The sequence below is a fragment of the Camarhynchus parvulus genome, chromosome 5 (genome assembly GCF_901933205.1).
Source record: "Camarhynchus parvulus chromosome 5, STF_HiC, whole genome shotgun sequence".
Taxonomy (NCBI): Eukaryota; Metazoa; Chordata; class Aves; order Passeriformes; family Thraupidae; genus Camarhynchus; species Camarhynchus parvulus.
In genome coordinates this window covers 24,010,153-24,035,161 of record NC_044575.1, presented here as the reverse complement: position 1 = coordinate 24,035,161, position 25,009 = coordinate 24,010,153, and the positions used below count along the sequence as shown (strand labels likewise).

Below are 25,009 nucleotides of genomic sequence, written 5' to 3'. Positions count from 1 at the left end.
CTGAAGCTGAGCTTAAAAATAGAAGTAGAGTTTAATTTTCTGACATGCTGATGAAATGGTTACATTCTTCAAAAATATGCCAATCTAAATAGTGAGTCAAATTAAATGAAGGAATGCTTTTTATAGCCAGAAGATTGAAGCTTGTAAGAAATACAAATATTTGTTGCCTGCTGTGCATGCCCTTTCCCACCATGATGCAAGAAAGCTCTAAACCTTGATGTTCACAACTTATCAATTCTCATTCTTCTGTGGGTGAAAATTAACCAGTGCTTAAAAAGCAAAACATTACAGATCTTAAACCCCTCCCCTCCACTGCTACAAAGTCATCATAATTCAAAAATTTTTTGGTTGAACCAGGAAAGCAAATTGGAAATTTCTACATGCTCTTCTTCACAAAGACATAATTTCAGCAAAGTCTTTTATTATTCATTATGCTTTGGCATCTCCCAGTTTGGCACTAGCATTTAATTCTGAATACATCAAGTCAAGGCAAAGTGTTAGGTGCTTACAGCAGTGATTTATTTCTCCACTCCAGCCATCTCTTTAGAGGAGGAGGATTTCTCTCTACAGACAAGGTACTTCACATCTAAAATGCTCTCCAAAGAGAACATTCAATGGTCTTTGCATTAGGTTTTCAGGCCTCATTTTTAAAAAGTACTTTGGTAACACCTTATGGACAATTTCAATACCTGACTCAGGCCACAGCAAAGTGACAACAGCAGGTGCTTCATTCCATTCCCTCTCAGTGCTTGTTCCTGCTACTCTTAACTTTAGTTTCTTAAGTTAAATCTGTTCCCTGACCTGGTCCATCTCACAGAGGAGTAGGAGGAGTAGTGCAAATCTTTGAGTTGAGGTACTGTATGTCATACTGTACTATGACACCACTTTGGTGTCGAGTGGTGATTTCCAGGCTAAGCTCTGGTGCTTATATGAACTGCGATCTTGGCTTCAAAATGTAAATAAATGTGTCTGAAGATTTGCTGGAATGCACATTTAGGCTGGGTAATAGCATTTGCCAGAATACAGCTTAAAGTTGCTACACAGCCATGTTCTGAAATTTTTTATGGGCACAGTTTTAACCACTAGAAGTTCTTGAAAATCTGCTTACATAGTTTCAGCTCTGCTATTGTGTTTAGCCATGCAACACCAGCAATGAGAATACTATAACAAAAAGCATACAGTCTCAGACAGAAGCATCCCATGGGCAGGAACATTTCTGTCCTTGATTCACCATGGAAATTACACCACTGTAGATGTAACACTAAGAGGTCAAACTTCATGCTTGTTAAAGGTATCAGGCTATATATTTTTTTTCTGAAATTGGTGGCATCTTCACTTTTACCTGTGGCTAGCTGGACTCTGATTCTGTTTTTCAAACACCATCTGTATTATACTTACCTAGCAAATGTATAACTCATCACAAATCCAGGCAACTCCCACACTAAATCACTGTGGAATTCAACCAGCACAAAGTTCCCAGTGGAAGTAAAGTCTGCAACCTTCTCTGTCCCACAATAAGGGCCAACTGCAGGTGACATAGGGCGGCTTCCATCATGTATGAGCAAGTAGTCATAGATGCATCTGTCACTATATTCCAGCTCAAAGGATAACATTTTGAGAGATATCTGGAGAAAATACAACCAAAGCACTTTGTTTCCAGGTTGCAGCCTTTTCTCTTACCCATTTTTTAACAACAACAAATACTCTAAACTCCTTGTGTGCAGGCACCAATTTTTTATTCTGTGTGTGCACCACATCCTGATCCCATATGGCAATGCAAATTAGTAGCAAATTATTTGCTTAGTTCATCAGTATTTGGATTGGAAGGATAAGCAAGGGACAAGATTGATCTTCTACGCTTCACATTCTTTCCTCTAGAGAAATATAAAAACAGCACCTGTGTGATGTTTCAGTTTTCCAGTGGGAGCTCTTGCCTAGGGATTATTTTGAACAAAGCCTTGTGGTAAAGGCTAGATTCATGAGTTCACTTGCACACATAAAGGTTTTTCCCTTGCAGAGCACCTCAGAAACCAAGATTCAGCATAAATTCTTAAAATGAATTTTTGCTTTCAGATTTTTACTCTGAGGATATCTGCTGAAAAAGTGACATAACAGCTCTTACTCTTCAAGAGAAACAGAGGTTTCATCAGAGAACAGTGATGAAACCCACAAATGAATTCATCTGTGCCTTACCTTATATCCTACTGGAGAAGTGATGACCCAGAAACATGCTCGATTTTTGGGGTATTTATTGGGGTAGTTTGGAGAGGTGATGACTCCCTTTGAATCTCTGAAAGTGGCTCCACAATTCACTGAGGAGAAAAGGGAGAAAACCAGATATATTAACAAGAGCGTTTTGTCAGTAGAAATGAGTTTGCTTACAGCTATTTTATTATTTCTTCAAACCAAGAAAAAATGTGCTACCATGAAAGCCCACTGCTGAAGTACTTTATTTCTTCACTTAGTATTTGTATCAGCAGCTGTACTGAAGGAACTAGAAACATGTCTGATAAATAATTTTTGGAGAACAGGGAACAGCTGCACCTAAAGCTGTATCTGACTTTCCAATCAGCTGTTACCATATTAGCACAGCATTCTGATGGCACTGACTGCCCTTCAGAAAAGAATCAGTATTCAAGATTGCATTATCAAGCTAGATCTAGTTCTTTCTAGAAATTACTCAATTGAATAAAGCAAAAAGAATAAAAATAACACTTTTCTAAGATTTCTGCAATTTATGCTCTATAGAAGCTGGGATTTTCAGTTGAAATAAGGCAACTTTGGGCTACTGCCTTCTTGCTGAAAGCATGACACAGCACAACAGAATTTGGTCTGGCAGTCCAGGATGCATTTGTGTGTTTGCAAAAAAGACATCCCTCACATGATTACAGGAAGCACAGTGTTTTGTGTATATAACTTTTAATATAGTTTTTAATTCAGAAGGTGTAAGGTACCCAAGGTCAGTACCTCTGCTGCTGCATAAAGTCCCACAAAACCTTGAATAATGTCTTGCCCAGATACTGGCTTTGCATCTCGTTGGTTGAGGTCTCTTGTTGATTCTGCAGTCTTTGTGCTCTTTGGCTGCACTGCTCCTATTAATTTCAGTCATTGCATTGTTTTCATTTAAAGACATTGTTCTGGAGATTTGAAGAAGCCTAACAGAGGCTCTCAGAAGAATGTGAATGAGATCTCAGGATAACTAACATGACACCCATGTGACATCCCATTTTCTGTTTCTTGTGAACCTTTAGACATATCATTGCCTGGCCTTCTGCATTTCCAATTGCTCTGTGTGTGAAGAATGAGCAAAAAGACCTATTCTGCAGTGTATAGTAAAAGTTTTCAGTTCTTCTGTACAAATACTGCTAATGCTGTTCTCCAAGCTTTGTAAAGGAGTGTTCATACCCCTGTTATAGGAGGCTCTGAATCCTGTGCCTGTAATGCTCTCATCGCTTGCAAACTCCACCAGCATTGTGGATCCAGATGCCACCAGGGAGGGCAGTGGACCCTTCCCACAGTACTTGTCCAGCAAGACAGGGGAGCTCTTGCTGTTCCCATTGTAAATTTTTACGTAGTCAGAAGAACAGTCTGAGGAGCGTTGGAGATCAAAAGCCTCAAACTGCAGGAAGATCTGGAGAAACAAAAAAGCAAAAGTTGCGTATAATGTTATACACAGGGAAAGTCTCAAACCTTCATGTTCATTTTACTATCCATGTATTACAGAAACCTTACATTCTATATAAAAAGAGCACAGAATTTCATCTAACTGTCCTATTACTGAGATCCCAGAGATGTTTCACTACTGCTTATCTTTGAAAAGCCATCCTATCTGAACTGGATAAAAATTGAGTGAAATAATCCCTCTAGTAGTGTTAGTTCTTATGAAAATTGTTGAGACTTTCATTTACTGCATAACAAAATAAATGCCTCGATGCATAAACTGACTCCCAGGGGTTACTCATGGTAATGAAATAATGCTGTGTAGCCTGGATACTGTGCTTCAAACCTTTTTCTTCCTAATGAAAATTACCTTACTTCGACGGATGCGGATCAGCCACAGACAGTTGCTGTTGTTGGGATATGGGGATGGGTAATTGACAGAGGAGAACGAGCCTTTGGGTTTAGGCAACACAGAGCTACAACAATCTGAAGGGAAGAATCAAACAGCATTGAAGAGAATGAAAACTGCACAAAAATATTCCCATAACGCCTGACAAGTCTCTCTAACCATTTGCAGCAGTCAAGCTTTTATAAATTAATTATACTGCTTACAACTGTATTGCTGTTCCTGGTGTAAAAATTATTGAAAACCTGCAAGTGAAATGAAGGTAGTACTTAGAAGTACTTGCCTGTTTCAGATATTAATAATTTTTTTCAAGACAATAGGGCTTCGTTCACATATATTAGTTTACTAAAAGAGGCCTGGATCTTTCATGAACTTCCTTAACTTCAATAACAGAAGTACATAAACTTCTATTAGCAACTGTGTGTATTCATAAGTGTGTTCAAAAATCAAGTTTGAAAACAAGATTTTGTCAAAGCAAAGACAGATAGTCACTGAGGGAAAATGGTAACAGAGAGCACTGAAGTCAACCTACAGACCTAGGGACTGGTATAAAAAGTCTGATCTCATCTGTCTTTTGTTTTTCCACTTAATTTTTTGCATTTTATGTAACTCCCCAAATTACAAAATATGAATATATGACATCTGCTCATAGGAATTTTTGACATTTTTCCTCTTGCTTCCTACTCTTCCTGAGACAACCAGACTTTTTATGGTTTTTTTTTAGTCCCCAAGTTTTCTCTCTTTTTAAAATTTAGTGCTTTTCTCCAAAAACATACAGATCTAATTATGAAATTGCATAGTAATGGTACTGAATATGATTCATTCCCAGCCCCACTGTCAAGAATAGCTATCACAAAATACTTGTTATCACTATCTTTGAGACACATAAATTGTAAAGTTGTCTCATCTGCAGTTGTGAATGTGGAGTAACCACTCTCAGCAATGATTTCTGTACTTAACAATCCAACTGAAGGAATGCTGATTCCTTCTAAATTCTAATTATTTAACTAAGTTCTAGCACAAGGGCAGAATTTAGTACACTAATATTTAGATCTTGTTAGTGCTTCTTGCTGTTTTGTTGAATAACATCTCAAAAAAGTCAAATGCCATATAAATCAATTAGCATTTGTCCTGGGAGTTAAAGCAAAACCCGTGCAGTGCAGGAGCATGATGTTATACCTGTTTTGTGTATCTTGGCTGAAGAGTTCCTGTTTACAGAGGAATGTTAGGGATTTCTAGACTTTAAGTTACCACAGGGATGAGTTAAAAAGTGGATGTGGCGAGAAAGTAGACATCTATACAAAATGCCTATGGTTTTCTCCTCCAAGGGGTTCTGATCAGGCTGAATGGCACCCATGCTTACAGCCCTGCAGACGTTTTGTAATTAAGAGAAATCACAAATCTGCTGGCACTCCTGATGCACATGGCTCTAAGCTATACTCATGGCTGAGGAGAGCTTACATGCTTTGCTACCTTCAGAGCTTTCCTGAAATGAGAATTTGACAGAGGTAGGAACCATGAGTTCTCTGATGGATTTTGCTTATCTCAAAGAGCAGGGATTAGATGAGGATAACTCAAAATGAGATTGAATTATTGAAAGCAAATTGTCCTTTCCAAGAAGACAGTAGTTTGACACAGGAGCAGTTCTGTTTCCTGTTGTAGGGTGAGAGGTAGTGAAGGACTGTGGACCACATTCCTTTGGAGGATGTCTGTCAGTGCCTTCAGACATCAGCTATATTCATATACCTTTTATCTACAGCACTTACTGCACTTGTAGAGCTTGTTGATTTTAGCTACATCCAAGTTACTCAGCCCATCTCTCTGCCCAATAGGTATAGAGGGGTCAGGAACTGGTACAATAGTTGGTTTTCCTGGAGTGCTGGAGAAATCATACCTGTAGAAACAAGGAAATCACATTTCTAGATTGCTTTTCATAGATAGGGAAGTTCTCTAACTGCATTATCATTTCTCATGTACCACAAAACAGAGTTTTAATGGAAATGGGCAAGATGCTTCTCAGAGACCTGGTACCCTTCCCTGAAGAGGACCAGCATGGCAGATACTTGAGTTCAGCAGGTGAAAGCAAGCAAGCAGAAAAAGCTGCTCTGTCCTGAGTGAAAACGCCTTTCACCAATGTCCAGGAAAATGGACTGAATCCCACCTTTTTGGTTCCTGAGGCAGAGGAGCAGAAATAGTTCTGTCTCAGTTACTAATTGCCTATTTGCTATCTGCAATTTCCTGCCTTCTACTAGTCCAGTTTTGTTTCATGGTTTTGTTCAGAAATTATTACTTGCTTGGGGAAATAAAGGAGAAGGTACCTGATACAAGCTTGTACATTATGGACAAAAATGCAGCCTTAGACAGTGTTCCCAGATTAACAGAAGGCAGCATACAACATCTCCATAATATAAAAAAAATCCGTCTTTCTTGCCTCTACACTTGAATGTTGTTGTCTATGATCAGCTGTTACTACGTTTATGAAATAATTTAAACTTCAGAACTGGTTTGGATCAGTGGTTCAGTAGAATTAGACTTTGGGCCAGAGCCCTGTCAAAGGCCTTTAGCAAGAGGCAAGAGTACATTGGAAGAAAAATGTTGTCCTATGTTTTGTTGCTATCCATATCAACTCTTGTTTTCCAGGAATCCTGCTGACAAAGGAAGTATGCTCACCCTTAATTATGTCCATGCACTTAAATGAACAGCAAAAGTCACTCCCTGCACAGAGCAACTTCTTCTTCCTAGAGCTGAGCAGAAGATCTGAAAGCTGTTGGCTCCTTTGAAAGGATATTTCCACCATCAACTTACGCGCCATAGTGCATCACTGAAGAGTAGTCATAGGGAAGGCCCAGGTTTTTGGAATTCATTTTTCCAAAGTTCCCTTGTTCCCCTGTAAAGTAGGAAAGCACCATTTCAGTCAGAACAATTATTACTGCTCTAATACAGGCAGTACACTGCCTGCTGTCATAATCCAGAGAGTAACATAAGATACTAATATATGTTCTAATGAGATCTTGGACCTATCAAAACCACCAGAGATTTTTTAAATCCATGGGAACTAGTTTTACAGTCTAGTAGGTTTCAGAATATAAAGTTAATCAAATAAGTTTTGATATAATCAATGAATACATTCTACTCTTCAAATAAAAGTGTCCCTCTGTCCATCTTCATTAGGGTGTCTCCAAATACATTTCAGTGCATTAGCTTGAATACTATAAGCATCCAACCTATGTCCCCAAAGCTGCATTCATACCTTGGGGGGAAATCTGGCTGACCACCTAGATGAAAAATTAGGAGCTATGCATGGGTGATGTCATGCTGAGTCCTAATGCCACAACAAGAAGGAACATATTATCCCTGTTACTTGCCCCAGAGCCCATGCTACCAGACATGTTCTGGCTTTGTCTCTGGTCAAACCTATCAGCAGTAGCTAGAATGAAGTGATATGACTCACATGAAGCAGAAAAACAAATTCTGTCAGAACGGCTGCCGAGCATCCCATCACTTTTCATCAGCCTTAAAAAGCCAATATGAGATAAAGTGTTACACTGATACAGGGCTGGGGCCCAGGGACAGAGACTGGATTTCATGTCACCTAGCTTTATTTCTTCAAGTTACGCACTGAAGCTATTCCTCAAGGCTTCCAGGATAGTTAGAGGAGAGGTTAAGAAAGAGAGACACAGTTGGAGGGAGTTTCACGTGAAGAAGGCACTTATTTTTCTCACTGACTGGAGATCATGAGTATGAATTACGTGCTGGGTCTCTTCTCCATGGTGAGACAGGCAAATAAGCACTGTCAGAGCAGGGAGCTGAATGCAGCCAGCCTGGCATTAAGACTAAAGCCCTAGCCACTAAGCACTCCTTTCCAGGTCTGTACCTTCATTATTGTAACTACAAGTGTGGTTTGTAAACCACAAACCATCTGGACAAGAGTTTGGAGTTGGATATCTTGAGATCTACACAACTCCACTGGCAGGCTTCCAATCAGAACAAATCTCAGCCAGTAATGTCCTTCAGCACTGGTCCTGGGCTGAGGGCTAAGAGATGCAAAAAGATTTGAAATCCCAACTAATAGAAAATTTGGGAAAAAACATGAATTTGGAGCTTTTTGTAGCTCTAAAACTCAGTTAAGGCTTAAACTGTTTCTCAACAGCATTGGCCTTCCTCACTCTGTTTTAATCTCAGTCCCTCTTATCTGCTATACTAACTTCAGAAAGAATTAACAGCAAGTGTGCAGCTTTTTTTGAGATGATGAACAGAGAATACAGTTCAAACGTGGTGAAGCACTGAAGCATATGGCTACTGTTTGGTACAGAATTGCTTGGCTGAATTAGTTTGCTAAATAAAGAAAAAGTGACAGCATCCTAGCTGGACTGAGGTGCTGCCAGCAAACTACTACCTACCTCATCACATGCCAAAGAGATCTGGCTGTCTAGACCTGCACATGTTTGGGGACTTACCCCATCTTTTCCACTCTCAAGAAAGAAAAAAAAAATCTACCTCTGCCAGAATGTAAGTACAGTGACTCAGAAGAGCTGAAAAGGAGAAGACTGGCTGAAGACTCTGAATATATATTTTTTCCCAAAAATGTAGGAAAAACAAGCTGAGTTTCAAGTAGCTAAGTGGACAGCAACCCATCAGGCTCCATTTTGTCAAAACAAAGAAGTCGGATGGCTTCCAAGGTAAATTGCTGGATAAAAACAAAACCCAGAAAACATTCACAATATGAAAGTCCTAGCAGGAGAAAAACTGCTTTTGTACGAGAGCTGAGACACTGGAGAAGGTCTTGAAGTCTAGTTCTGCACTACCAAGGTCCGCAGGAGCTCTGCCATCAGCAGGCTTAACAGCAGCAAGTTGTAACATTACAGTCCTCATGAACATAACTCTTTTTCCATTTACTTTTCCCTGCATATCTTTGCATTTTTTCCTACAGTGCACACTCTGCATTCCAACTCCCTTGCCACACAAATCATCTCATTCTCCACCCACGGTGAACACTCAAACCACTGATGATACACCTCATCTCCTTTGGCATAGCCTTGTCTTCTTTACCTCTTCTTCCTCATTTATCATTTCATGACTCTGTGCCTGAATCAGAGTTTAGTTACATCTGTATCCTTCAGGAATTATGACATCTGAACCTGTGGAGCTCCCTCTGCAAAACTGTAAGACTATGTGTGTTTAGCATATATAACTTCATGATTTCAACCTCTCTTTCTTAGCACATCCTTTGCTGACATTTCAAACATGGCACACCCTTGTTGTGCAATGGTAAACAACTCACAGCAAAATTACACCCTAACACTGGAGCTGAAACCTCAAAAAACAACAACACAAATGGAATTTACTTAAGATATCATGGGAATAGCTGAAGAAAGTTTGGAGAGCAGTGTGTTAGGAATTTGCAATAAAAACAATCAAGTTCCATCTGGAGAAAAAGATGGATATATTTTTAGCTGTGCATGATATTGTAGTTGAGTATCTTATTTGTTGAAGAGACTTAATAGAATTTGGTATTCAATTGTCTGGCCTCATTTACTATTATTTTCCATAATGAACTAAATAGACTATTGTATTTTTACAATTGTTATGGATTACTCAGCTCTCTAAACAGCTGTCAGACAAGTGACTCCCTGCATACTTTCTTCTGGTATTTTCCTTCTGTGTACCACTTTCTCACTTTCCCTTGGATCTCTTGCCATTCTCTCTACCTTTTCCTCCCCAGAGCCTGGAGCTCTTGTGTGTGATGAGCCCATGTTCCCAGCACACAGGTCACAGGCATGTGCCCAAACGATTCATTCTGCTTTCCTTTCCATCCACTTGTTTTTCCTCTACAGAATTACCACTCCCAATTGCTTCCCATGGCTCTCTCTTTTCAAGTGTCTATGATCCTGTCCATGAGGAGGAAATAATTGCAGTCCTTCCTCTCACATCAAGCCAGGTCCCAGAATTTTGGAAATGCTAATGGTTGCATATGTTTCCAATGCCTCCACATTGAGCCCCTTGATCATATACATTTTAGGATATGTGCATTTCACTCACACCAAGATGCCTACTGGCTGCCTTCCCCTATTTCCCTGGCTTTCCTGGGATAGAACTGTTGCGTGAATCCCCAAAATGATCTTGAATGTCACACTTCACCCCTCTCAGTTAAGGGTCCCACAGTCTTGCCTCCTGGCCAAGTCTTTGCAACAACATTTTGTAATCCTGATGATCCTGGTATTTTGAGGTCTGGGCTCAAAATGGCAATCAAAATAAGAATATAGAGCTACTTTAAGGCTGCATCTTTCACAGTGCCATAGGTATAGCCACAGATATTCCCTCAGTACAAACACTGAACAAATTCCACCATACTGAATGTGCTGCTGCGGCAGCTGCAATTCAGCCAGTATTAATCATGCTTCTTATTTGCGTTGTTGTTCACCAGAGAAATGTTCTCCTTTAACTGTAAGTATATATTTTCTCTTAAGATTTAGTGGACATACCTGCCACTATGTGCTCCCACATAATCTTGACAAACCTGTCCCGATCACTCCGTGCCTGTTCATGGATGAAACCCAGTGCATGGTTCATTTCATGCTGAATTGCTCCTTTATCCATGCAGCCATTTTTCACCAGGCCTACTGCTTGGCGTCCCCCAATCTTTCCAAAGTAAGACCAGCAGCTAAGAATAAGCAATCAATAACCAAAAGGATCACATTTAGCAAATACAAATATATAGATGTATTGATTATGTCACCAAGGTTCTCTAGCTATGCAGCCACAGCAGGGGACATGCAAATAGTCACTGGCATGAGATATCTAGACTTCTGGAAGCTGCCAAATGACATGGTGGGAGGGAAATAAAGCCTTTGTGATGAGGATGGCAAATTTTAAACCAGTAAATTGGCTATATCAAACTAAGGCAAAGCAGTATAAAGTATTAAGCAAAACCTGAAATAATTATACTTATTTAAATTTTTACAACAATTAAGGAAAATTTCTTATTTTGAATTATACCCCATTATCTTTAAATCACACACACATTTATTCCTGAAGCCTATTAGCTGATGTAACTACCAGTATATCTAAAGAAAAATGAAAAATTGCATCTTGTCTCTAAATCTTTATTGCTAGTGTGAAAAAAACAAAGCTATTACTTAAATCCAAAACAAACCAGAAAAATATTGGAAAAGAACTTTTGAGTGCTGCCGCTCTCAGGAGACAGGAAGCTTACCTCTGCCCTCGTTCAACGTAAACATAGTCTGTTTCTGTAGTGCGATTTACAAATTGCACACAGGTCAGCGTGGAGATCTCTTGCAAAGCATCAGCAATCCAAGACCTCTCTGTTATTGCTAGAAAGAGAAGGGGGTAATCTTTCTTGGTTAATCAAAAAGCAAGGTGCATTGATGGGGTGCATTCCTTAAAAACTTCACAGCACTCATTAGTTCTTTATTATACAAGTATAGTAAAAAAAGGGTACCAAACATTCAGATATCTTCAAACTGATTGGACTTTTATAGGGAATTTTAACAACTACAGCTATCCCATATGCATATTATTTAGGAGACAGCTGATGGAAAGCAAAATATTGACATTGTTCCTTCCATTAGGCAGAACAGAAGAAATGAGGCAGTTTCAGACACAAATAGTTGGATTAGAGTATCCCAAATAAGCCAGCTGATTGTAGCTAAGCACCAAAACCCTATTTTGTTTATCAGAAAGAGCAAATGCCTGCCACAGCCCCCTTGGAATCACTTGAGACAGCCAAGGCTCAGGTACCAAATAAAGATCAGAGTGTTTATCTACTTTGGAACATTTTGGCTTAATTTGGCTTCCTCAGTTATGAATCATCTGCAACTGATGTGTATCTCAATTTCCTAATATTTAAACTTTGGAGAGAAAATAACCCTCCCCTATCCACAAAAGTATATACTGCAGTTCTGGAGGCACATAGGCAGAGAAGCAGCCTAGATAACACAGAGATTGAGCTTTTCTCTGTTCCTTTCCCTGAGGAACGAGAATCAGGCTCAGGCTGTATTTTACTTCCATGCCATTTTCTCTCAAGGGAAGCTCTTTGAAGAAGGGTCTGTATGGAATTCACTCCTGCAGCTTTTTGCACAGGACAGAGCTATTGAGTGACTAGAGGGAATCAACAAAGGAAAAATATCTCCAAGGATTTTTGCTCCATTTTTGCCTCTACAGGAGTTCTAGTGTGGGAATATTTCTATGAGAAATTTAAAAGAAAATTATAGCATGAAAAAAAAATGTTCCTAGTGGTGATTTTGACAAAAACACATTCATAATGTGAACAAATTATGCCTCTTCTAATGTACTTGTTAAATATCAAAGTACATTGTAGCTAACAGGAGCAAGGTAATATTTGAAATTACAATTAATTACTATTGGCCCAAGTAGCCACATATTTTAGTGTGATCTGTTTGGAGTCTTAGCCAAATTTCCATGGAGCTAATAGGATAGAAAAAGAGACATGTCAATAAATTCTCACTTGTGCAAAGGCTGTTTTTGGTGCATGCCAGAGAAACATAAAGTAACAGGGAATTAGGGACTTGAAAATCAAGGCTAACTTTAGAGCATCCATTTGCATGCACTCACAGAAATCAGAAGAGATGTTAAATGGAACCTTGACCAGTCCATCTTGTGACTTGGGCCACAAACAACTCTCACAGTTAATTGCACTGCGTCGCCCTCTTCTCAGGAGAATGTCTCCTTCATACACAGCTATTTCACTATCTGGCAGGAGCAGAAAATAAAGAACATACAAGGCACTGAGAAGGCAAATACATGTGCAGAAAGGGAGATGAGAGGTACAAACTAACCAAGATTTTGCATCTTTGGAAATTCCTTTCACTGGAGTTCATTTCCTAATAATGTGAGGAAGGATTAGTATGCTAAGACTGGTTTGGTATGCCTTGATTCCTGGATAGAAAAGTTTAGCATTAATATAATGTCATAGTGCAGCTGTGATCAAAGTTGTGACTAAATAAACTTTAGCTTAAGAAGCTTTGGGAGCTTTCAGAGGGGAATGCTAAGTGTTATAAGTCATTCTCCTCATTAGAGCTTGTGGAATTAAAGAAAAATCATAACTGACCTCTGCAAAAATAGGATTAATAATGCATTACTATTAAATAAATTACTATTTTTATCATGATATTGGATGTATGCAAGCTATTAATGTCCAGGTTAACTGTGAGTTTGACATAAAACATTGTGACGTGCTCCTCAGTTCTGACTCTAAAATACTGGGAATACATTTCTCAAAGACAAAAGCTATCTGTTATTTAGCAAAAAAAAATTACAGAAGTTTTGGGTATAGCAGACAGGAAAGTACCATATATCACATAAGATAGAAAACAAAGTGAAAAATACTCTGATTTGCTAGAGCTACATACGGAAAAGAACATTTCATATAGCAATTGTTCAATAATTCTTCATAATTTCTTTATCACAACAGCATAAAAAATCACAATGAATGTGACTTTAAAACACATTTGAGTTCAGTGAATTGCCTTCCACTGATGGTGGAAAAAAAAAAAGAACAAAACATTTTCAAAGAGAAAAATATAGCAAATCATGATATTGAAGTATACAGATGTAGCTCCACCAAAACTTGTAGTTATTTATATAATAATTATAATCAAACTCACCTAAGTCATTCTTTCTTGTAGTTATCTGGAAAAAAAATATAGTACATTTATTTTAGTACATGCTCATCTCCATAGCAGAAAACTTCTATCAAGTAGATTCACAGCAGTAAGAGTTTCTAATTAATTTTAAGATAGAGCAACTCAGCAGCAGCAATGTAAATTCTCAACATCTCAGAGCAGAGACACACCTGGACGGGTTTACTTAGTGCAAAGCTACAGAGAAATGCTAAATGAGTTGGCAGAAGAAAGTACTTCATCTTCAGATTTCCAAGATGAACTTCTCTGCTCTGCAGCTCAGTTCTCAAAATTGTGGTTAGTTTATTTGGGGCAAGTTTTATGGGAAAGCTGCTGCTGTTGTTAACAAGCGTAACAAAATTAGATAACAAGAAGTATTTTCACAAAACAAACAAGCTGCAGGACCTCTCAAGAGAATTTCCAGGCTCTCATTTCTTATTTATCTTTAGAAAACAGAGGAAGTGGAGCAATAGGAAAGAAAATTCAGTAACCTTTAAGTGACTCATCTTTAATTCTAAGAAGAAGCCATGAGCTGCTGCAGGTCCCCTCACTGCTGACCAAGGGACAGGATATCCGGCTGCAGTCTGTTTACAGCCAAACTCCATGTCAAGGAACCCTTTGATCCATCCACACTGACTACCTGTAAAAGTAACTCCTTAGCTTGCTGCCAGGAGACACCCTGCTCTGCAGAGCCCATCTATCTGCCTGTCCTCTTTGTGCACAGCTCCCAGCCCAGCATTTCTGGCCAGGAGCACTGAAAATCTGTTGGAGTCAGAGATGAATCTGATTGTTGACAGAAATTGTTTTTTCAACATGGTATCTTGCAATATAATCACTGTTGACAGAAATTGTGTGTCTTTCTGGAGTCTGCAAATGCCTAAAACCACCAGGTCGCAGAGTTTTGGCTTCCCAGCTTCTGGGAAGTCCCCCTTCCTTTGCTGTCCATGAATAGAAACAAGACTAGACAAGCAGGCTCAATCCTAGAAAACTCACACTGTAAGAGTAAGGCAAAGAATTAGAATATTCATGCTAAAGCCACATGAACATCACTATAGGCAGGCAGATCCTGGTTTTTTCTCCCAGCTTCGGTCTCTGCACAAATACTGAGGAGCTGTAGAAAATGGTAAAGATTTACTGTATCAGATCTTCAGAAACAAGCAAGAAAACCTTTGACATTTTCTGCAAAGACAATATTTTGAGGAACCTATGCATTTCACAGCAAATCAAGATGGCATGGCAAGTGCCTTTCCAGAGAGATATATGGGCTGGTCCATTGTTTTTAAGGAGTACTTTGCTAGGAAAATTTTAGCTGATATTATGTAAAGCTTTGCTACTAATATTTTAATTTTACCCTACTAATAGTTTGCTCCTCAACTTTCTAAAACAGTCCACACTTCTGTGACTTCCACAGTTTATCCGCATTTATCATTTCCATGTAGAAAAATAATGAGGTGCAGATAAAAAGGGCCCTTTTTTCTTTGGCTGATCAGAGAATGAAGTATAGAAGTCCTCATTAGTTTTTTATATCATTAACCAGAGGTTCTCCAGTACAGTTGCAAGCAGCCTCTGTGTTTATTCAAGATCAGGCTCAAAAGAGAGGCAGAAGGAGTCACAGGAGCATATTTCTGCTGCTACACATCACAAAATGACAGAGGAGAGAGCAGAAGCTATTAGGCAATAAAAGGAAGAGAACAAGACCAGATCACTGTGGAGATCCTGCAGCTGGGTCACTCCAGGTGTGCAGTAAGCAGGGATGGGAGGGCCCTTTGAAGTTCTGCCATAGAGTTTTGCATATTCATTCCATGGGAAAAAAAAAAGGCAAACCCTCAAATCAAGAGATTTATCCCATGGTTTAATTAGTTTTCCTGACTGCCAGAAACAACTGGGTATTTTTCAAGGCTAATTTATAGACCCAAGTCTTGTATCACATGATAACACATTATCAGGACTTGTCTCATAGATGCAAATTTCCTTTTTGATGCTGCTTGTCTACATTATCCGCTTTGATATTCTACCAGAATACTGTTCAGGTCCTGGTTTTATTATCTCTCCAAATAATTTGACTACACAGCTCTAACTTGCTTTACTTCTCCCATATGTCTTTTCTTACATTGCATTTGACAGTTCTCATTCTTAGCCACACCGTCCTTGATCTGCCACTTATTTTATCACTGCTATTTGTTAGAAATTTTAATATTATGTTTATCACATTTTTGGGGATGCTTCCTTAGTTTCACCTTTATGCCATGACAGAGAATGGGCACTTCTTTCACCACGTGATCCAAATTGCTCTTGGCAAAACATTAAATGACAAAGCCAGAAAAAACAAACACCTGAAGATGTTTAAGTAGAAGGTTTTTCCCTAGTTCTGTATCAGTAACAGGTATCATCACAAGCATTAAATATAGTATGTCCCATGTTTTTTCCATAATGAGAAAGTACAGAGGCATTTTCCCTGGCTAAAGCATTAGAGTGAATGAACCTATGAAGGCTTCCCTTCCTGTGAAGGGAAGCAAAATTCAGGAGGGTGAATGGCCATGTGATTGTCTAAGCAGCTAGTGGAATATCACATTAAAGCTCAGTTCCTCAGCTATTCACTCAAAGGTTATGCAGGCAATTTCTAGTGAACAAACAGTTGGCATAACTCACCACTGTGTTCACCTTAAGAAGCTTATTGCCTTTGAGGAGGAATCACAGATATCTCTACATGTTTAAAGAGGCCAACTGTCCTTACTACATTAAAAACCCCAATTTTCAAAGTAACAGTTATAGAAAGCATTGCACTTACTACATGACCATTCTTTTTAAGGCTGTTTTGAGCAACTCTGCATTTAGGGAGAAGTCAGGTTCTGCAGAAGAGCATTTTAAAATAACTTTTTAGCCATTAAATGAAGTTATCATACTACACTATAACAGGCTGAAAAAAGTTAAACAAAAACATACACAAAAAATCCTTTGTGGTCAAAATTATGATATTTAAGGGTTAACTGTTTACAGATATTTTGTCTTACAGGATGCTAGGATTAATGAAAGCATGCAATTCATGCCTCATTAACTGATTGAGAGAAGAAAATGAGCTTTCCTGCTTTTGAGTCAGTTCATCAGTTTAGAATAATTAAATCATTGACCTTGATCAAGTGCAAAAGTGTTTTGGCTTTTGCAGAAAATGTCAAAATCACAAAAATAAGATTTAAATCTGGTCTCTGGTCCTTACTTTGTCCCAGTTACCAAGCAGCAAAAGCCAACCTTTCATAGCAAAGGTTTTGAGCAAAGCATACACTTGATGCAAAAAACCTTTGAATGCTAGTTTCATTATAATCAGTCAAGTGAGGTGTATGTTGCAGCATTTTATTCCACTGCATATATTGACGTATTTCCACATTTTGGGTATGTTTTAGTTTAAAAGAAATATTTATTCTTTAAAAGAAAAAATCCCCAGTGTCAATACTGAGCTATGTTGAAATCAGTTTAAAACCATCATGTAGGCAGATTCTGTTCCTCCCAGACCTCCTGCAGCAGTGTGATCTCTGCTATTTTACCACCACTTCTCCTTTACCTTTCCAGTGTCAGAATGATACCATCACGTTAGAAAGGAGAGGCACAAGTCCAAAGACTTTGCACTGGAGATAACTCCAGGGGTCAATGAGCCTCAGCCCCAGATGATGCCTAAAGACAGGAATTAGCTGAAGCATTTCCAGCACAGTCAGTTTTGTCTGATTTGGAGTAGCTGTAGGCTGAAGAGAACTTTACTATAGCTTCTAAATTTGATGCATGGGGAAAGTTGGGTTCCTGGAGACTACAAAGGCTGTTTTCAGTGTTTGAGTATTAGGTACCCAAGGACTGAGACAGATGAGATTGGCCGGTCTATAGCTTCCCTGGTTCTGGCAAAATCTGGTCTGAAACCAGTGTCCAACTGCAAACATCACACTAAAGCATTGTTTTATGTTCAGACACATAGCAGAAGTCCTGATTTAATGCTGCTCTCTAGTGGTTTGCCATTTGTACAAGTGGGACACATTTCCAGAAAGTCGGGAGCGCCCCATCACCACTCACAGCCTGTTTGCTCCTTTGATCCCCATCTCAGCAGGGATCACTAACTGCTTCCTGCAGAAAATGCTTACAGGCATGAAGAGTCTGTCCTGTAAGCTGTGCTGAGAAGTGATGCATCAGTTTTAGCCTGAACAATCTCAAAACTTTGGTTCTGCTTCTGCAGCTTGTGGATGCAGTACACACCTCCTCTAGACACACAGATATACATACAAATGCCACAATGTGTTTCTGAGGTGCTTTGATGGCGCATTAGGAAAATGGGCCATTTAGCTGCACCATTTTCTTGTAAGATTCTCAAATATCAAGATTTGTTTTATTGATGAGTGGAACCCAAATAATCCTCCTACTCTGTTCTAGCTCCACTTTAACTACACAGCAGAGGTCATTGCCCCTTTCCTGATTTGCCTTGAAAGAGAACCAGGACAAATGGTCCAGAAGGGGACAGTCTGAAAAGGGTGACTCTGTAAGGGGGGCTCCTGAGGGGAGCACAGCCTGTTTGATGTGAATTGCATCCAGAAGCCAAAGGCAGAGACAAGACTAAAGACAAGAAGACAGCATAGATCCAAGGTCCAGGAAAGAGACCAAGACTAGGCCAAAGACACAGTATGGAAGAAATGCAATTGCTCATCCTGGATGCTTTTCAAAGTTTGATTGCACTTTCCTGTAGCTCTGGCCCTGTGGTGATTTAAGCAGAGCTTACTGCGCTCGCTCAGCAGCCAAGCAGTTTCATATGTAAGTTGCCTCTGAACTCCTGAGTGAGCATCATCTGCTCCTAGTAAGTTGTTACTATTTACTGCACTGATTTGTGCTAAAACCCTTTCTTGTCAGCAGTGATATTTTCTCTGAGACATTCTTCTGAAATGCGAGATTTCCTCAGATCAACTCCTGTAAGGAATGTTTTACCAGGAACATCCCTTTTCTGCTCTGTAGCACATCCGCTTAAGGGATGCACTGCTTTACTGCAGTAACCTTATCTTCTCCTTTACTACTTGCTTATCTACCGATTCCCTCAAGTTTGATTGCTTTTTGTTGTTTTGTTTGTTTGTTTTTTTTAATTCTCATTTAACCCATGTTATATGATGCCATTTGTCAGAATTTACACTGCTTTTTATTTTCACTATTCAGATCTTCCATTCTTTATTTCTGCTGCTTCCTGTGTCTAAGCATGATTGTTGCATTTTTACAATGTCCAGTACACATCTTATTTCCATTTCAGATAATGATATTTTTTTGCCATTTTCAAGTTTTTGTTCCTTTAGTTGCTTCTTTTGTCTAACTTGTTTACTTTTTGGGAATATTTTTAAAGGTTCATATTACAAGTGTGCATTTTTCAGGTCTTTCTCTGCAACCAGAATTTGGACCTTATAAAAATATAGAAACGTATATACATGTACATGCATTTCCACAGCAGCTTTCAGGGCAAGAAAGAAAAAAAGAAAAATGGTTTCCTACAGAAGAGATTATTTTCAGATGAAATTTCTTACTAGGTAAGCATTTCTTTCATAAATCTGTCAGGATGATACTTCAGAAATCAAATAGGTTAATTTTCTCTGAATATTTGCAGGGACGGCACATGTTTTGGGACTACACTGCTAAGCTAAAAAAGGTTCAAAAATGTTCAAGTGGATAATAATGTACAGAACTTTCTTAGCATGTCTCATTCAAATTATTATGAAACTATATTAAAACATTACACTGAAAAGTGGGGTGAGTAGCTGCATTTTATCAATAAAGAAATTTAGATGCTGACTCTCTCAGTAGTAGAATGAGAACTGAGTTCCTTGTCCTCACTCTCTATGTGGATTGCTACACATTCCTGACAAGCAATATTTGGCAAAGGAACAGAGCCTCCAGTTTTTAAGCATTCTCTTGTAAGCACTTACAAATCATCTGGGTACTATTATCTCATCTCTACACAGAAATTATGGTAAGACTTGAAACAGGGAAATCTGAGAACCTGCTGTAGAATCTTAGTGCTGGTTGATATTTAAGTCAGATATTTTAGATGCCCGTGTTCTGCTAGGAAAAAAAAATAAAATTCAGTTGATCATCGTCTTTCTTCTGGAGATTAAAAGGAGCTAAAATCACTATATAAGGGCACATTTCTCTCTCTGTCAGCTGAAGAACCAGATACCTCATGAACAGTAAAATTAAAACAAGGAAAGAAGGAAGAGAAAAATACAGTGACAGAATCTGAGTCTGTTGTATCTGAACCCATGCTTTCTGACAGCTGTGGCATTGCCACTGCATTTTAAGCAGTTCTGCTATGCAAACTTAGCACTTTCCCTGCTGCAGTGGAGAACTGACACCTTTAGCATTTTGCTTTTAAAATAGCTCATATATTTTTCAACAGTTACTAGAATCCATATAACTTACCTGTGCTTTTATCTCCATGGTAGCTCTACAATAGGCAAACTGAGGTAATTTTTTTTTTCCTTTCAGAGCTATAATTATCAAGGTACAGCCCATTAGTGGAGAAGAGCATGAAGGAGATGAAAGTTCCCTTTCATGGCAGTAAATGGTTCCACCACATTTCAACAGGCTCAAAAAAGGATTAAGTGTATGTGCTAATCCCCATACGCAGGCATAAAAGCATAAATGCAGAAACAGAGTCTTGCATAGGGGCAGTGTCTCTTGCAAGCACCTAAGCAAACAAACACTGACAAATATTTGCTCTGCAAGGGGTTTTTTAAGAGTGTATGAAATCTGTAACAAGCATTTAAACAGTCCGCAAAATACTTCTTGTGTTGTTTTGTGGTGAAGCCAAGGTATGAATCTTACTCCCCTACCCCCTCCAAGCCACTGCTGTGAGCTGGGTCTGAGATGGAACTGGATTCCTGTCAAAATGATGGTTATGCATGATATCATCAGCTGTAAAGCATTGTTGTCACCCACTTTGCAACTCCAATCAAATATTCAGAAATACACAAGAGTGGATCCTTTGACTAATGTACTGCCAGGCATTTTTTTTTAATATACATGCCCCCATCATTCCTGTTCCTACAGCATCCCCAGTGCATGGTTTAACTCCCCCTCTTTCATGCAGTTTTTGCTTCAAGTAATTATCTGAGAGTCTCTGTTCTTACTAAAGTGAGACCAGCACCTACAGAATGACAGACAGTCCCCTGGAGTTCATTTATCCTCTGAAGACTGGGACTTGCTCTAACCCTAATCTATAAGAAGGGAGTCAGTCACCTGTGGCAGCTTGCAATATCTGTGTTGGCTGTAAACTGCGAAACCTACACATGGCTTGCATATTACACCAAATAAGGGAACCCTATTCTTTGTTTAATCCTAGTCATTCTGGGATTGCACATAGCTGCTTTGAAGTCTCCAACACTCTAGACACCATTCCAGGTGCTGACATCTGCCCTAGCCTGACATGATAGGCAACTTGAACACAGACTTACCTCTGTGAATGCTGTCTGGGGGATTTTTAGAATTTTTTTTGCCCAGTGATTGGACTTTCCCATCAATATTAAAGTGTATTGTCAGCTGCTCTTGGTGGAAACTTGTTTTGAGCAGAAGCTGTTGAATGTGGGTAGTTTTAAAAGCTACACAAAGTGTGCCTATGTGAAAAGTGAAGCATCTCTGGAAGTTACTGTGTCAATGTGGTGACACTGGCTGTCATTTTTCTTTTCGCTATTGATTCCCAGGTAGATGGTCTCTGCCTGTTTCCTAGTGTTGCAGTTCAACAACACTGCCACTGTTCCAGAGGGTGTCTTTGAACATTAATATGAATCTAATGCAGTGGATCAGTGGTCAGGGTGGAAAGATGACCTGGGAGAGGGAGTAAGAGGGCAGGACAGAGAGAGTCGGCTAAAGGTGCAGTGGACAAGCAGATCTGGGCTTAGCTACAGCCCAAAGTACACCTGTAGCTCTTAGGAAAGTTCACACAGTGCCCAGCAGAGAAACAAGCCACTGGTGTTAATCTCTCATCCCTAAAAGAAGAAGGGAAAGGAAAATTTCACATACTCAAAAGGAACACAGAAACTCAGCAGAAGGTTAACCAAGTCAATATTTCTTTAAGTCTTAACACTGTGAGGTACAATTTATGTTGGAATAAAAGTGTATCTCAGTTCAGAGCCACTAGTATACTTTCTGGACCACAGATTCTAGGCTTGAAGGCAGCTAGTTGATTTTTCATCCCTGTTGTCAACATTGAGAGGTAACTTTACCCTGGAGAGGGGAGATCACACAATGGATAATAAATTCATTAGAGGATGTTGGCCAGAAGCACAGATTATAGGAAACACCATAACTCTGCAAGCATTATCATGTCAGTGTCTCTTTTCTGTAAAATAATTTAATGTCTGTGTAAGTGGAAAAAAATACTTAAACAGGTCAACAATACCCTGTAAAGAGATGAACCATCATATGAATTTTATGTTCATGATAGGGGCAAATTATTATCAAGAGCCTTGTTTTGACATCCTGAGAAAAAATCACTGGTGATTCCAAATGCCAGCAGAATTTACTAGCAAGGCTTTTCTGTCTGTACAGTTCCAAGTCTTTGGCATGAGCTCAAAGTAAAAATGAATCTGAAAATTCCTGAAATCTGAGAAGCCCATATGTGAATCCAGTTATGTATCCTGGCATTTTGGCAAAAACAGTTTTCTATTGCAAGACTTTGAAGCCTACATAAAAATTAAATTGTCTTTGCGCTTTGTAACTAAAGGCATATTAAATATAGCAGCTTTGTTTAAGTGAAGCCAAAAGTTGAAACTTGCTTATTTTAGGTTTTTTTTCCCTCATTAAAATTATCAAAACCTGCTTTTATTGCCAAACACATGGCTTTTGAGGAAATGCAGCTTTCAGTCACTTTTTCAGCTGATTTTGCAAATAATTTCACTTGAATTTTAATTTTGGAAACATATAAATATAGATGCTTTCACAGTTTATTTGGTATGAAGTGATTTCAAATCTTGTTAGTTTGTTTCTCTCAGTGATTCAAAGTTAACCAAATACTACATGAACAAGCTGTCTACCTTTATTACATTTTAAATCTAAACTAAAATTAGTATCATCTTCATCCTCAAAACACATGAATTTTAATTAAAAATAATTGTTTTCAGACAAAATAAAACTCTTGACCAATCAGAGAGTTAAATGTGGTATCTGATGTATTCCTATTGCACTGAAACAAAAGAAAAACGCTATGGAAATTGGTAATTTTGTATGACCTCAGTGATGAGGTCCTAAATTTAATGTCTGAATGCTCCTATAACTATTATCTAATGAGCAGGAGGTGCAACCATTATAGTTATGCTTCTATAATGGCTCTTTGTCATTTATGCCATCCTTGTAGGTTGCAGCAATTTCTACCTATAGTTTGCAGGGATGTGCATGATAGAAGATGTAGATGAAAAATCAAGTTGTAAGAATCTTGGTTTCCAACAATGTGCCCTTTTTTTATATAACCCATTTTGCACAAAAATCTCACTAGAAGATGCCATCATCTGTTAGTGGAAGTGCTTGTCCATGTAATAGAATCCTCATGAAACACCTCCTGCCATAATGAAATAGAAACCCATTCTTTCTTGGTGCTCTGAGAACAAGCAGACTATGTTGATAGTCAGTGACTCCTTATATCATCTATACTGTATTTATTTTCTTGTCATGTAACAGGTTGGGAGAGGCTCTGTCACAGGCATTAAACAGCTTGCCTCATTTAACAATGTTCTTTCAAAGAACTATAAAGAAAGCAACAAAGAAAAAAAAAAGCCAAGCTGATGTTTGGAGTTCAGGATTTCACACAACTGAGCAAAAAGCATTTGCATTCAAAGAACTGGGCAGACTGATTACAGCTCTACAAGGTAATGGGTAAGTGCTCTATCTCTGTGCAAAAGGATCTTTAATAGAGACTTGAAATGGATTTTAGATAAGAACTTGCCCAATAAGAAGGATACATGGTCACAAAATGTGCCTGATACACAAGGAGCATAACACATTTTTATTTCATCACAGAAACATCAACATCTCTTCCTTCCATGGGTAAGACTCAAATGTTATATGCACATAGCAATACATCAAATCCAGTTATAACTAATTTCAGAAACCATTAATAGCTCTCCTATTGTTACCATCCCCTAACAAGGCATTCAGGAATATCCTGACTACTTGTCTACTCTTGATTCCATTCCTTTTCTCGATACCTGTTGTCACTATATTGCAAAGGTTCCATATAGTTGTTTCCTTATTGCAAGAGTTTCATACCTCCTTGATGTTTCTCATAGGCAGCTCCTCCAAGCACTGACTCTTCTTCTCACAGTAGCCAACCAATTCCACTTCCCCCTCAACCAACCAATCTACTCTTTTATAACACTCTTCTTCTTATTGGCTACAGCTGTGGCCTGTTAAAGTCAGGCCTGCTCCTAATCTTTAATAATTAACCCAGCTGCAACTCCTTAGGGGTAAGATTACTTTCTATACTATCTTTATTTTCTTATATTCTATCCTCCTACAGATACCTCTCCTATTTCCTGATAAAAAGACTTCCCACTGCTCAGGGGGCACTGTAGCTTATCTTTATTTCATGCAACACCAAGCCATTATTTTGCATTTAGACATACCTGTACACTTTGCACCTAATGTTAAAATGCCGTGTGAAATACTGAAATTTGCACAGAGGAAAAAAAAACCCTGCTGCATATGAGCTGTTGGCATGTCAAATTCCTCAGCTTGAGTACTACAGGCCCTTCACAAGAGAGGTCAGGTGAAAACATGTGAACCTGTAAATGGTGCTTCCTACAAGTATGAATCCAATGATGCAGCCAAAACACAAGACTGTCTATGTTTTCCTTGTCACATTAGGATTTAAGGGTTTTTGAAAATGAATAGGAACTCCTTAAAAGGAGTCAGTTCCTGAATTATTCTGTTACCAGTCTAGGATGTAGGAGGCTAAGTGACGCTCCGTGCTCTGCCATAAACGTTTTCTGTGGCAGCTGATACCTTGTTCAGATTCCAGTGTAGGGTGGTGTTTATGCAACTGACTGCTGTAGGTCTATAGTTTCCCTTGGTTTAGTTACCTTTGTGCCTTCAGCTGAACTTTGTGCCAGAGAGAATTTTATTAATTCTCTGCTGGAGCTGGAATATTATCCAATATCCAGCTACCCAGTGCAGCAAGTACCTCTCTACCTTGCAGGGATGTTGTAGATGTGGAGTTAGGAAAGAGAGAATCGCATATTGCTGTACTGAAAGCTACACATGTAAAGCATACAAAGTAAGGGTAGGT

The 25,009-nt window shown here is 38.8% G+C and overlaps 1 protein-coding gene across 1 annotated transcript; it reads right to left on the bottom strand.

Annotated features, from left to right (window-relative positions):
* Positions 1–1,394: 1,394 nt before the first annotated feature.
* Positions 1,395–13,967, bottom strand: LOC115904488 (embryonic protein UVS.2-like). Its single transcript, XM_030949916.1, has 12 exons — positions 13,899–13,967; positions 13,711–13,735; positions 13,551–13,584; positions 12,659–12,792; positions 11,280–11,397; positions 10,549–10,727; positions 6,872–6,953; positions 5,833–5,960; positions 4,031–4,146; positions 3,406–3,631; positions 2,194–2,312; positions 1,395–1,625 (listed from the first exon to the last, which is right to left on the bottom strand). Exons 1-12 carry the CDS (start codon positions 13,965–13,967, stop codon positions 1,395–1,397), a joined length of 1,461 nt encoding a protein of 486 aa, XP_030805776.1.
* Between the last annotated feature and the right edge of the window lie 11,042 nt (positions 13,968–25,009).

Bases quoted from the DNA above. Each gene is read 5' to 3' on its own strand.
- LOC115904488 (XM_030949916.1), bottom strand. From the start codon at position 13,967: ATGAAGTACTTTCTTCTGCCAACTCATTTAGCATTTCTCTGTAGCTTT. The intron at 12,793-13,550 runs GTTTTAAAGTCA...CCTGCCAGATAG, and splicing joins AATTCACTGAACTCAAATGT to TGAAATAGCTGTGTATGAAG. The intron at 6,954-10,548 runs GTATGTCCACTA...CCTACTTTACAG, and splicing joins GTGGGAGCACATAGTGGCAG to GGGAACAAGGGAACTTTGGA.